This window comes from Triticum dicoccoides, chromosome 5B, assembly GCF_002162155.2.
Source record: "Triticum dicoccoides isolate Atlit2015 ecotype Zavitan chromosome 5B, WEW_v2.0, whole genome shotgun sequence".
Taxonomy (NCBI): domain Eukaryota; kingdom Viridiplantae; phylum Streptophyta; class Magnoliopsida; order Poales; family Poaceae; genus Triticum; species Triticum dicoccoides.
Window position 1 is genome coordinate 103,100,647 of NC_041389.1, and position 13,938 is coordinate 103,114,584.

Below are 13,938 nucleotides of genomic sequence, written 5' to 3' on the forward strand. Positions count from 1 at the left end.
GAGGCACTGCAATTGTTCATCACTCCCATACCAAGGAGCGATCCCACCACAGAGACAATGGAAGTCTTCCGGCAGGCTACCCTAGCCGCCCAACTACAGTTCCATAAAAACACGATGGTGGTCGCTGCACAGTAGGCACGGTGGCAAGAAATGATGAACAAACAAGAGGTGATGTCGAGCTCTTTGCCAATCAAGGGCAACCACTAATGCCCTCGCAGCCCGAGGTCGCGAGGTGGGCATAGGTTTCGATGAGCCCGTGGACACCACCCTACTCCAAACACCAGCCCGTGGCCTGCAAGCCACAGCGGTGCTGGGCGACAGGCTACACGATAAGTGAGGAGACCCGAAGATCGGTGCAAGTCTTAGAAAGATACTCCGCAACACGGTCGAGCACCAGGAGAATATCAATGAGTCTAGGCAACGCTTGGCCGGTACTGACAACGTCCTTTCAGTTGTAAGACACACACCCCAAGACAACCGCCATGGATAAGTACCCCAGCCTGCTACCCCAGCAGCGGACGAGGTCAAAAACCTACATCAAGCAATCTCCGCCGTCACCAGACGAAACCCGACAACACTCCCCCACGGCTATGTGTAAGTAGGGCATAATTTTGTTATGGTATGTATGTATAACCTTATGCTACACTTTAGGTTAGTAATAAAAATTGTTGTCCTTTATTAAAAAAATCTAAAAGCATAGTTATTTTTACTCAAAACTAAAGAAAAGAAAATTGTTTTTGCCAGCATGCAGGGAAGACGAGGGAGCAGTGATCCCTGGGGCAGAACAGTCCATTCTCTGGCCCCACCCAATGCCATTGCCATTTGCCACCCCCCACGGCCACTAGCTTTTAAAGCTAAACTAACTCCATTACTCCTTGCTTTGGAGTAGTCGCAAACGGAGTCTTGTCCCGGGAACACACACAGAACCTGAATCACACAGATGTCTGCTTGATTGACTGCTCCTCCCATTTCCGTCCGTGCGCTTGTGCGATCTTGGGCGCTTCCGCTCTGCCTCCCCTGGAGCGGTTCTTGCGGCTCTCCCCCAGGAAATTCGGCGGAGTGGTTGATATCCCTGGCCAAAGGTAATCTCCTCCATTTTTATCCACTTTGCTTCTGTTTCTGTATGCGGTTCTTCTCTCAGAATGCGAATCTTGCATTGATGATTTTGTGCGCCTCTCTAACTTTCCCAGTGTATTCAGCCTTTGCTTCAAACAAAATCCAGCTTTATCACGCATTTGTTGTATATATTCAGCTCTATACGCAGTTCATATTCTCGCCATTTTCTTGAATTTACAGTGTTTTTTTTTCTGTTTCTCCCCATCTTATTTTTTTGGTACAGCAAAAAGCAACGGTTTGCACAAGACCGTTCTGCAGTTTCTTTATTTATTCTCTGATTGTTTGTCTGCCTTCATGTGCAAATTCCTTAAAAAAGTCCAACTTTGGTTTTATTTTTCCGGTGCCATTCATGTGGGTTTCTCCACTGCAACCTGATAAGATTCCAGCCTCACCAGTGCTTGTTCCCATGGTCTCCCTACACCCCATCCCTCCTTGCCTCACCAATTATTCCCGCTGTCCCCTCACCCCAAGGTGCTGCCCCGTGCTGCTTTGCAGGTGCTGCTTGTGTGATCCAGCTTTGGAGGAGTTCTTGGATTCCTGGCATTGTGCTTTCTTGGACCCCGAGCTCCACAAGATTTGTTGAAATAGTTTGCCAATCTAGAGGGAGAGATATCCTACTTAACTGGTTTCTTTGGCCTTGGCAATGCCATGAGCAAGGGGAACACCAAGACCTAGATCTTTACAGCTTTATAGCTTAGGGATCTTGTCACTTGGTGCTTCTTGGTTCTGATCTGTGGTGATTGGATTGGAGACAAGGAGAAAACAGAGAGGGGATTCAGGTGACTCTCAGTTGTGCGAAGATGAAGTATATGAAGCTTGGAGCAAAACCAGATGTCTTTCAGACAGAGGGGAATATCAGGTGAACTAATGCATATTGTTTCAGTTCTCAATCTGGTTTATTATTTTTCTACTGATTTGATCACTTGTGGTCTAGCTTCATTTTCAGTCTGTAGTCCATGAGTTGTAGTTGATCCGTTTGTGTACATAAAAGTGGCTGTACGTTCGTATTCCTGATTAACCTTTACTACCATCCTTTAGTTCTCTATTTGGCCAAAGGTAGCAGGGATCTACTTCTCTTCTACGTGTACATGAGTTAATTTGAGATAGCCCTGTTTTCTATTATTAATATTATTAAATACAAACATAACAGGTACATGTTCTAAAAGTTGTATGATTCAAAACAAAAACTACAGACCTTGGGACAAAGATACCAAAAACTACTATCTAATTAAAAGTTTTAACGCGACAGAAACCAACTTAACTTCATGTTTTTTTTCTGTAATCTATGCTGAGTTGTGATTGTTACTTTGTTAGTGAACTTCAAAATCATCTACTGCAAGATAGTAACTCTTGAAGTTTCTATTATTATTTGCAGTTCAGAAAAACATTTGCAGTGAAGTGTGTACTATTATTATTGTTCATTTGACAATGATTGGACCAAAAAGTTATGTGTGAAAGGGAGTGCTGTTTGTGTTAAGCAGTGGGTTTTCATGATCGCGCTCAAAAGTCTCTCGATACAATTGATCTCCTTTACAGATACATCTTCTCTGATTCTTTGCCAATGGCATGTCTTCTTAAGTTTTCTGTATACTTCAGATTCAGAGCATGTGCCAATTTCCTCATATATATTTCTTCTAGCATGTTCAGTGTTGATGGGTTGGTGGTGGCGTGGTCCATTTTGAAAATGAAGTTCCATTTGTTGTCAGATCATTTTCCTTGGACCACTTAGTAGTCTGATTAGTTATACCTGTCATATACACATGGCTACCTTTCATGAATTTGCTTTCTTCACTTTATATCTTTGCCCTTGGTACTTTATTTATGCTATCACTCTGTCATTCCTTTTCTTACTCTCAGCGGGTGGATGAATTTGTTATGCCATTTCATGTTATAGATCAGATTCTAGGGATCTTTGCTTTATGTCTCATTCTTTTCTCCAAACACGTTTTTTTCCCTCCGCCGTGTGTGATCATTTTTCCTTGCAATTATTGTGGTCCCAATTCTCTGAACCAACATGGTCCTAAGACAACCTATGAATTGGTTTATCATTCATTCTCATTATTATTAACTCCATTACTATTTATGATGTAGATTTGCATGAGACTTCATCGTGCAACATATCTATTTGTCTTAAAGTTACTGGATACTCAATTTGACAAATCATTGACACACTTCAGTATCAGAAATCTTCAAGATGTTCATGTTTTGAAAATATACGAATGATGTTTGCCTATGATGATGTCAAAGGTGTCATTACAAATATGCATGCAAACACTTTAAATACTGAGCATTTTTATTCAAACTTCATCAATAAATTTTTAATCTTTTTACAACATTATATGTTCGTCTTGTATGCTGTACACTTCCATGTCATGTCGTGTCTCAGTTTGCACTACATTTATATGATGGTAATGTTAGAATGGCTTTTGTAGGTTTGTGGCAACTGAACTAGCGACGGATATTGTTATCACTGTTGGAGATGTCAAGTTTTATCTTCACAAGGTACAACTTCACTTTTCTTTTCGATCATGTATTCAAATGTCCTTTCACATCATTTTTGCTTCAAATACGCACTTTCAAGTCCTTTTGCTCATACATTTTTATATTTACCGTTTTTAGCGTATACAGTACTGTTTTATAACCTATTACATTGGTTGAAGTTAAAGCTTTTGGCATGAGTTTTTGGGATATAATCTAGTAGAGTTAGTGACAGCTTATCCATATACATTGCAATTTTGTCCTTGGTTAAATAGTATACTGACATTCTGTTCAAATTGCGTGCAGTTCCCACTTTTGTCCAAGAGTTCCCGCTTGCAAACGTTGGTTGCCTCCACAGACGAGGAAGGCAACGATGAAGTAGACATTTCTGACATCCCCGGTGGACCTTCAGCATTTGAAATCTGTGCAAAGTTCTGCTATGGTATGACCGTCACGCTGAACGCGTACAACGTCCTTGCGGCCCGCTGCGCGGCCGAGTTTCTCGAAATGTTCGAGACGATCGACAAAGGGAACCTCATCTACAAGATTGATGTGTTCCTCTCCTCGAGCATATTCCGCACCTGGAAGGACTCCATCATCGTGCTGCAGACAACAAAGTCACTCCTTCCCTGGTCAGAGAACCTGAAGGTGATCAACCACTGCGTGGATTCCATTGCGGCCAAGGCTTCCATCGACCCGTCGGAGGTCAACTGGTCCTACACCTACAACCGGAAGAAGCTGCCGTCCGAGAGCGACCCCGACTCGCACTGGAACGGTGTGAGGAAGCAGCTGACGGTGCCTAGAGACTGGTGGGTGGAGGACATCTGTGACCTCGAGATGGGCTTGTACAAGAAGGTGATCCTGGCCATCAAGGCCAAGGGGAGAACCACCGGCGAGGTGGTCGGAGAAGCGCTGCGAGCCTACGCGTACCGAAGGCTGTTCAGCACCTTGGACAGTGCTGCGAGCAACGGGCTCGACTGCACACGGCACCGTGCAGCTCTTGACACCATCATTTCTCTGCTGCCACCTGAGAGAGGCTCAGTCTCCTGCGGCTTCCTGCTCAAGCTGGTGAGAGCGGCGTGCTTACTGGGGTCAGACGAGGCCTTGCGCGGCGAACTGGTAAAGAGGATCGGCTCGCAGCTGGACAGAGCTTCGGTCTCTGATCTTCTGATACCCGCGAGCTCCGACGAGAACGCTCTGTACAATGTTGACCTGGTGTCGTCGATACTGGAGGAGTTCATGGTGCAGCGCAACGGCGATGAAGAAGCGTTGGACGGCGAGAGCTACCCGGCCTCTTTGGTCTCCGGCGAGTCGGAGCTCGCGTTGGTGAGGCTGGTCGACGGGTATCTGGCCGAGATCGCCAAGGACCCCAACCTCCCTCTCCAAAAGTTCATCGCCATCGCGGAAATGGCGCCCCTCGTGGCTCGGCCGACCCACGATGGGCTTTACCGCGCCATTGACATGTATCTCAAGGTACGTACCTACTACACAATTGCCCATTTACACACTATTGGATTGGATCATGTTATGTTCATGTGTTTGTTTGTTGGAGCTCAGTCAGAACTTTGAACTGAGAAAAAAATGTGTCATGTGCAGGAGCATCCGAGCCTGTCCAAGAGCGAGAAGAAGAGGCTGTGCGGGCTCATGGACTGCAAGAAGCTGACCGCCGAGGCGAGCTCGCACGCCGTGCAGAACGAGCGCCTCCCTCTGCGCTTGGTCGTGCAGGTCCTCTTCTTCGAGCAGCTCCGAGCATCCGCCTGTGCCGACGCGGCGGCAGCGTCTGATCACCACCCGTCCTCCGCCCTGCGCTCGCTCCTCCCCAGAGAGAACGGTAACTCGTACGGCAGCTCCAGGTCGGCTGCCACGACGGCCACGACCGAGGACGACCAGTGGGGCGGCGGCGGGGTGCCAGCGTCCGGCGACACCAGCTCCTTCCGGTCCATGAGCGGCCTGGGCAACAACAAGAGCGGAGGGAACGGCGGCAAGGCGACAGCCAAGGGGCCGCTGCAGATGCCGAGGAAGATGCTGAGCAAGCTGTGGTCCGGCAAGGCGAGCAGCGGGGAGAACAGCGGTGGCTCCGACACGTCGGAGAGCCCCGGCTCCGTCAACCTCGAGGCTGAAACCAAGTCCACGCATTCACGGAACACAAGGCATTCGGTCTCGTAGGCCGCCTTGGCATTCTTCGTTTTTTCCTTTTTCTTCGGGGTGCGCGGGGCGAGCATGGTGTCAGGCCTCGCTGCTGAATTCGTGTGGTTCCACCTGACAAGGATGATCATCACCCTCAAAGTTAGTGTATTGTTTGGTCGGTTTTGGTGTCTATAGAGAAATAAAATCTGGTTTTGGGTTGCACTGGATCCAAAATGGTAGCTGAACAACAGAGTTCAAAGCGACTAGGGTGTGACGGGGCGACTAGGGAATGCTGGCGGCCGGCCGGCGAGGTGGAGGCCGGTTCTGGGCTCTCGCGGAGGAAGACTCCGCCGAAGAAGAGGAGGAGATCGGCGGTTCGCCCCCGGCCGGCGTCGCGTCACCGACCCCTTCGGATGTGCTGTGCGAATCCCTCGCATTGGGTTATGCGCAGGAGGAAGTCGCCGCCCGCGTAGATACGGTCGTACCGAGTGACGATCCGGCGAGACGCGGGCTCGGCGAAGGAGAGCAGCTCGAGGTGCTGCGGCGGGTGGCCCACCGGCGGACGGCGGCGATGGCGATCCGGCCATGGCGAGGCCCGCTCCCCAAGGTAAGACCTCCTACAGCAACTTTGCAAGATTTCTTCTATGCGGCCAAGTGGACTACGCCACGCAATGTAAGAGGAGGCCAGCCGGAGCAACGGCGGCGAGCAAAACACCGGCAATGGCGACCTCGATCCAGGCGGATCGGGCGGCCAAGCTGCGGGCGCTGACGCTGACTCAAACAGTTGGGACGAGTGGGCCAAATCTGACCGGTTTGGGCCAAGTATTGCATGCGGCCCACCTCGGCTCAGGTGACATTTTCTACCAATTCTCAAAAAGAAAGAAGTACAGTTTTCACCCTCAAATCCACTCCAATGTCTCTATAACACCCCAAAGTCAATTCTGGTCTGATTTAGACCCCAAAAATATCAATACCAGTTTAATCTAGCCCTGAGCGGCTTAGTATCACATAAAAAGAGTGGTTTTGCATCTGGTTTTCGTTTATTTGATGCTGACTTGGCACTGATGTCCATGGCGTTTCCCGGTCGGCGCTTTCGTTTCATAAATTCCCCAATCGGCGCTCGAACCCAAAATTTCCCATCAATGCTCGCTCCCTCGATCCAGACCTCACGCTCGAATTCAGACCTCATTCTCCAATTGGCTGCAGTCCATGGCGTCTCGCGAGCTTCTCGGCAAGCTCCTCCTATTCCAGTGGTACGGCGGCGGCGTCGCAGTCGCCGGTGCCATATCAGGAGGGTCCGTTGCAGTACGAGCTAGAGAGGCTGTGTGGATACGCAGTGAGAAGCAATACGAGCTTCAGTTTCGACACATTTCTTGAAGCGTGCTGAGTCCAGGGCGCAGGTACTAGGGAAATCAAAAGTGTGTTCTTGCTGTTCTTGTATGAGCCTCTTTCCTTGGAGAAATTCTATTGTTGGCTGATTGCAATGCGATTTCAGGGTGTGGTCTGTAGGTGAATCGTGACATGATGTTGGCGAATGGTCTGAAAAAAGAGAAGATGCAATTGAAGAATCTCGCATCGAGACATGATATTGGGTACGTAGTTGAGTGGAGACGGGCATGAGGTTGTTTGTGAATGAGATGCAACAGGCATCAGTAGTACTCTGAATTCAGTCCAAGTTCAGACTAGTTATACTGTAATACTAAAACTATAGTAAAAGTTCAGTACAAATGCAGTCAAAATTCAGAGTACTTATACTGCACTACTAAAACTGCAGTCAGAATTCAGTCCAAATGCATCAAAATTCAGAGTTAGGAAACAAATTCGGTCAAAAACATTATGCTCTGTTTCTACCAAGACAATCACTACAAGGGCAGTGCAAATTAACCTATTTTCCCAGGAAAACAACAGGCCAATCATCTGCAAATTAGCAACTTTTAATATCAAACACAACAGAGCTATCACGAACACATGATGGGATCAGGCCTTCCCCCTTGACACCAACATTATCTGATCCCTTCTTCTAAAAAAAACATTATCTGATCCCATGTCCAGGAAGCATACGTGAAGCCATCGCTTGATTCCGACGGAGACGGATTCCCGACGGTCGACGACGGCGTAGCCCTAGCCTCGGAATACGAGGGACCACGTGTTTCCTCTATCCCATGCCAAGGCGAGGTCCAGCGAGACATACGGTGGCCAACGACGGCAACGGCGGCAAGGACGGCGACGCAATTGCAGTTGGTGTGGACGGTGGCGCTGCAGTCCTTCCGATTTCCTCTCTGCACTACGAAGACGAATAGGTGACCACTTATTTTGAGCGACCTGCTGCCACATAAGCACGCCAAGTCAACGACAAATCAGTGCCTAATCACAAAACCAGAGGCAAAACCACTCTTGATGTGACCCTAAACCGCTCAGGGCTAGATTAAACCGGTATTGACATTTTTAGGGTCTAAATCAGACCAAAATTGAATTTGGGGGTTAATGGAGACATTGGAGTGAATTTGAGGGTGAAAACTATACTTCTTTCTCTAAAAAAAAGGGTGACATTTTCTACCTGCAAAAAGGCCGAATCACTAATTGAGCCTTCCAAATATCACTCCGATCTCCTCAAACGGTGACAAGTGGCGCATGTCGCAACATGAGAATTTTCTTTTTTTTCATAGATCCGTTTATTCAAAACGGCCTCTCTCTTAAACCATGCGTCCAAATCTTGAACCGTTTTCACCGTCTCCTGTCGAGATCTTCAAATTAGATCTCTTGTTGATAGGTTTTGACGAATTTTTTTCCACGGAAAAAACAGACAAAAAAATGGTAGAAAACACCGAATTGGGAGCACGTTTTTTTCCTTCTCAAAAGATGTTTTCCGAGAGGCATGACTGTGCCCCTCGTGGAAGCAAATCCGTGTCTCTTGCGGAAGCAAAACCATGCCTTTTGTTGAAAAAAACATGTTTTTTTTTGTTTCCGAGAGGCATGGCCGTGCCTCTCATGGAAGCAAAACCATGCCTCCCATGAAAGAAAGAAAAGAGAAAAACATGTTCTTTTTTTTCCAAAACCGTGCCTCTCACGGGAAAAAGAAAGAAAACACGTTTTTTGTTTGTTTCCGAGAGGCAAGATTGTGCCTCTCGCGGAAGCAAAACCGTGTCTCTCACGAAGAAAATAAAACACTTTTTTTTTTGTTTCTGAGAGACACGACCGTGCCTCTCGTGGAATAAAAAAAAGTGTTTCTTGCGCAATTTTTTTCTCCTATCTATTTTTTGTCGAAAAACTAAGAAACACCCGTGGAAAACTGAAAAGTCAAAAAAAACCAAAAAATCATATAAAAGGCCAAAAATACATGCAGAAAAATAAAAAAATAAAACCCGGAGGAAGTACCCAGAGTGCGATACGTGGCTGTGGCGCGCTCTCAGCCCATCCCAAATTATCGTTGGGAGCCTTTCGAAGGAGCGCTCGTCAACTGGTTGCTCTCGCAAAATGGGACATTGCAAGCTTAAGATAGGAAGTAGTAATAGACAATATAGGGGAGCAACTAATTGAGAAGTGCTACTTGGGGAGCTTTTCTATGGGTCACTTTTGATGGGCTGTGACAAAACAAGCAAGCGTACATGTCATGATGACGTCATGCGTGATGCTTAATTAAGGACCCGCTTGGGCTTGATTCTGGACTGACCGAGTTAGGGGTGGATTAACGAGCTTCTTGGCTCGTGCTTGTTAAGGCTCAGCTCATTAAGTTCGTTAAGCTTAACAAGGAGAAAAGCCTGCTCAACCCTATTCATTTAATGCTTGTTAAGTTCGTGAGTGCTCGTTAACAGACTGCAATGTGTTACAGTCTACATGATGAGAGTGTGCGTGTGGTTTTTACTAAGAAAGATGTTGACGACTAGAACAAGTGTGCTCGGTTGCTGCAACTCAGGTTAGGTTCGGTCGATTGGTTTGAATAGATGGGCAGAGGGGCTGAAAAATATGTCTTCACGGAGGATAAAAATATATGTTGTGATATACTAACGAGCTTAACGAGCTACCCATAAAAGTTTGCAGTGACGTTTTTAACGAAGTACAAGGTGATCTACCCTGAGATCGTATGATTGTGTTCTAAATACTAAATGCTGGTAATTATGCCTCTATAGACTAAACCCTGATATGTCTTTAATGTATCTATAATTATTTTATTGTTCCATGCTATTATAGTATCAATCTTGAATGTTTTATATACATTTTTAAACAACAAGATATCATTTTTTGGGACTAACCTATTACTTATTGCCCAGTGTGAGTTGCTGTTTTTTTTGCTTGTTTTTGGTTTTGCAAAATATAAGTACCAACCGAAGTCCAAATGCCATGAAATTTTTTGGTGATTTTTTTCTAGACATCATCAAGTAACAGGAATAATTTCTGACGCCGTTGCCAAGGAGACATCATCAACATATATCAAGTACATACGCATAAACTTTCATCTCCTTGCATTTACTTTATTTGACTTTGCCTCTCGTTTTCATCTCCCCCACTTCTAAAGTTTTTACAAAAAAATTACAAAAAAATTCGTTTGCCTTTTTCCGGTTTGCCTTCTTGTTTGATCGTTTGAAACCTTTACCATGAGTGATTTTGGCATCGCAGAAACTGATGATGGTAAAACTCCTAAAATTGGAATTTCTACCACTCTTGATGCGAAAACTTTTGTGATGGGACAAGGGCATGTTATAAGGAAAAGCGTTATCCAAGAGTTTTTTAACTGTGTTGGAACCATGATTTGTGATGAAGCCCCTATACTTAAAAGAACAAAAGATTATGCCGAAGCTATTTCCGCACTTGTTCTTAAACTTGAAAGAAGATTTATTCGCACCCATCCTACGTTGCAGGGATTGTTTTATGAGTCTCCAGTTATAAAAAATCCTAGGGCTAAGAAGATAGCTACCCTTGTTCTCATGAATGAATTTGATTGCATAGTACAAGAAGATAGAGAGATCTTTGATTTTCATGGTATGAACCATGAAAAAACGCTATTAGATGAAATCCTATATAATAGTAATTACTTGCCGAGATATTTGTTTCGCAATGACCAACTCTTTGATGAGAATACTAAAAAGGAAGTTCCTCCTTTGAATATAATCCAACAAGTGTTCAGTAATGTTAATAAGCAATATTCTTGGATTGTAGCTGGTAATCAAGAGGGGTTTATGGATGGACAACTTACTAATACTAAAATTTTGATGAATGATGTGTTTCATATTACCTTTGAAAAGCCTCCTGATGAGAACACATCTTTAGCAAGGAAGAAGAAAGATAACAATACTTGAAACTATGCATTATGCCTAGCTAGGGGCGTAAAACAATAGCGTTAGTTGGGAGGCAACCCAATAGTTATCTTGATTTTCTTGTTTATTTTTTCTATTTTTTTGTGTTCACATAATTATGCTACTGTTATGATTGTGCTTTTTATGTTTTAACCAGTGTATGTGCCAAGTAAAGCCTTTAGGATGGTTTGGATGATAGTTGACTCGATTCTGTGAAAAATAGAAACTTTTGTGCCCAGTTCTGGAATTTTGTAAATTCACAAAAATGTGATTTTTGCTCTGAATTGTTTACACATGATTGATATACAAATTTCTCACGTTTTCCTAATTTTTCACAATTTTTAGAGTTATAGAAGTATAGTCAATGTTCGGATTCCTACAGATTGTTCTGTTTTATTGTGTGCTTATTTTCATGAATCTATGGATTGTATTGGGGAGTATAAGTGATACGTCTCCGTTGGTATAAGTGATACGTCTCCGTTGTATGTACTTTTGCTAACGCTTTTCCTCTTGTTTTGGACTCTAATTTGCATGATTTGAATGAAACTAATCCGGACTGACACTGTTTTCAGCAGAACTACCATGGTGTTGTTTTTATGCAGAAATTAAAATTCTCAAATTAGAAAGAAACTTCGTGAGGATTTTTTATACAATAAAAGAGAATTTATGGAGACAAGAACCACCGGAGGGGGGCACCTAGGTGGGCACAACCCACCAAGGTGCCCCCCTCCTGGCGCGCCCAGGTGGGTTGTCCCCACCTGGTGCCCCGCAAACCTCAACTCTGATACTATAAAATCACATTTTCGGAGAAAAAACCAGGGAGAAAGAATTATCACGTTTCATGAGATAGAGCCGCCGCCGCAGATCTGGAGTCCGTTTGGGGCTTCGGAGAGGGGAATCTTTGATCTTCGTCATCACCAACCCTTCTCCATCGCCAATTCCATGATGCTCCCCACCGGGAGTGAGTAATTCCTTCGTCGGCTTGCTGGTCGGTGAGGAGTTGGATGAGATTCATCATGTGATCGAGTTAGTTTTGTTAGGTCTTGATCCCTAGTATCCACTATGTTCTGAGATTGATGTTGCTATGACTTTGCCATGCTTAATGCTTGTCACTTTGGGCTCGGGTGCCATGATTTCAGTTCTGAACCGTTTATGTTATCACCATTATATCTATATTCTAGATCCGATCTTGCAAGTTATAGTCACCTACTACGTGTTATGATCCGCAACCCCGGAGTGGTAGAAGTCGGGATACTTTTCGGTGATGACGTAGTTTGATGCGTTCATGTATTCACTATGTGTTAATGCTTTGTTCTGGTTCTTTATTAAAAGGAGGCCTTAATATCCCTTAGTTTCCAACTGGACCTCGCTGCCACAGGAGGGTAGGACAAAATATGTCATGCAAGTTCTTTCCATAAGCACATATGACTATTTACGAAATACATGCCCACATTATATTTATGGACTAGAGCTAGTGCCGTATCGCCCTAGGTTATGACTGTTATATGATGAATATCATCCAACGAATTCACCGATCCAAGGTCTACTAATTTATCTTATATTGTTCTTGCTAAGTTATACTGCTATTGTTACTGTTGCACTTACTACAAAACTATTGCTATCCTTGCTACCATTACCGTTACTGTTACTATCACTATCAAAACTATCATACTACTGTGCTACTGATCATACTACTGCAGATAATTAATCTCCAGGTGTGGTTGAACTGACAACTCAGCTACTAATAGTTGCAAATATTTTTTGGCTCCCCTTGTGTCAAATCTATAAATCTGGGTTGAATACTCTACCCTCGAAAACTGTTGTGATCCCCTATACTGTGGGTTATCAAGACCTTTTTCTGGCGCCGTTGCTGGGGAACATAGCTATATTTGTTGAGTCACTTGGGATTATTATCAAATATCACTATGAAGAATCTGAAGGATACCAAGACTAAGATATTTCCCTCTAAGACGAGGGGAGGTAAGGAACTGCCATCTAGCTCTGCACGTGATTCACCTTCTGTTATGAGTAGACTTGCAAAGACGACCGCATGTTATTAATCCTATTATGTTGCAAGTCATTGATGATGCTACTTCTGCTATGAATGATACTCATGATGATACTAGTGCCTTGATTGATGATAATGTGCCACTAGGTGAATTTCTTGATGAATAAGTTGCTAGAACTAGAGCCTTTGAGAATGCGGAAACTGATGAAATTACCGAAAATGATTAAGAGCTTGAAACTAAAAATCTTGAAACACCTATTAGATCTAGTTCTCCTAGATATGAATTGCCTAACATACTGGAAGGTTATGCTATGGATGGGGAGACAACTAGAGACTTTCTTGCTTGCAATGATAGAGATGATCTTAAGAAATTATTATGCAAACCGAAAGAGAAATCTTTGAATGCTAGAATGAAATGTGATCCTAAGTTTGCTACTTCACCTATCTTTGCTGATAATAAGGATTATGAATTCTCTGTCAACCCAGAGTTAATTACTTTGGTTGAATCTGATCCTTTCCATGGTTATGAAACTGAAACTGTTGTGGCACACCTTACCAAGTTGAATGATATAGCCACCCTATTTGCTCATGATGAGAAGATTCACTATTATTATATTTTCAAATTATTTCCATTCTCATTAAAGGGTAATGCTAAGACTTGGTACAATACTCTTACTCCTGGTTGTGTGTGTAGTCCCCAGGATATGATTTATTACTTCTTTGAAAAATATTTTCCTTCTCATAAGAAACAAGCTGCCTTACAGGAAATATTTAACTTTGTGCAAATTGAAGAAAAGAGTCTCCCATAATCTTGGGGGAGGCTTCTCCAATTGCTTAATTCTTTGCCTGGTCATCCTCTTAAGAAATATGAAATACTTGACATCTTCTATAATGGACTAACTGATGCTTCTAGGGACT

The 13,938-nt window shown here is 44.1% G+C and overlaps 1 protein-coding gene across 1 annotated transcript; it reads left to right on the forward strand.

Annotated features, from left to right (window-relative positions):
• The first annotated feature begins 870 nt into the window (after positions 1–870).
• On the forward strand, positions 871–5,955 carry LOC119307620 (BTB/POZ domain-containing protein NPY4-like). The gene is made up of 5 exons (XM_037583695.1): positions 871–1,082; positions 1,612–1,975; positions 3,549–3,618; positions 3,901–5,067; positions 5,191–5,955. The coding sequence occupies exons 2-5, from the start codon at positions 1,917–1,919 to the stop codon at positions 5,758–5,760; spliced, it is 1,866 nt and encodes a 621-aa protein (XP_037439592.1). The 5' UTR covers positions 871–1,082; positions 1,612–1,916; the 3' UTR covers positions 5,761–5,955.
• The last annotated feature ends 7,983 nt before the right edge of the window (positions 5,956–13,938 follow it).

Coding starts and splice junctions, on each gene's coding strand:
- LOC119307620 (XM_037583695.1), top strand. CDS start 1,917: ATGAAGTATATGAAGCTTGGAGCAAAACCAGATGTCTTTCAGACAGAG. Junction 1,976..3,548: donor CAGACAGAGGGGAATATCAG/GTGAACTAATGC, acceptor TGGCTTTTGTAG/GTTTGTGGCAACTGAACTAG. Junction 3,619..3,900: donor TCAAGTTTTATCTTCACAAG/GTACAACTTCAC, acceptor AATTGCGTGCAG/TTCCCACTTTTGTCCAAGAG.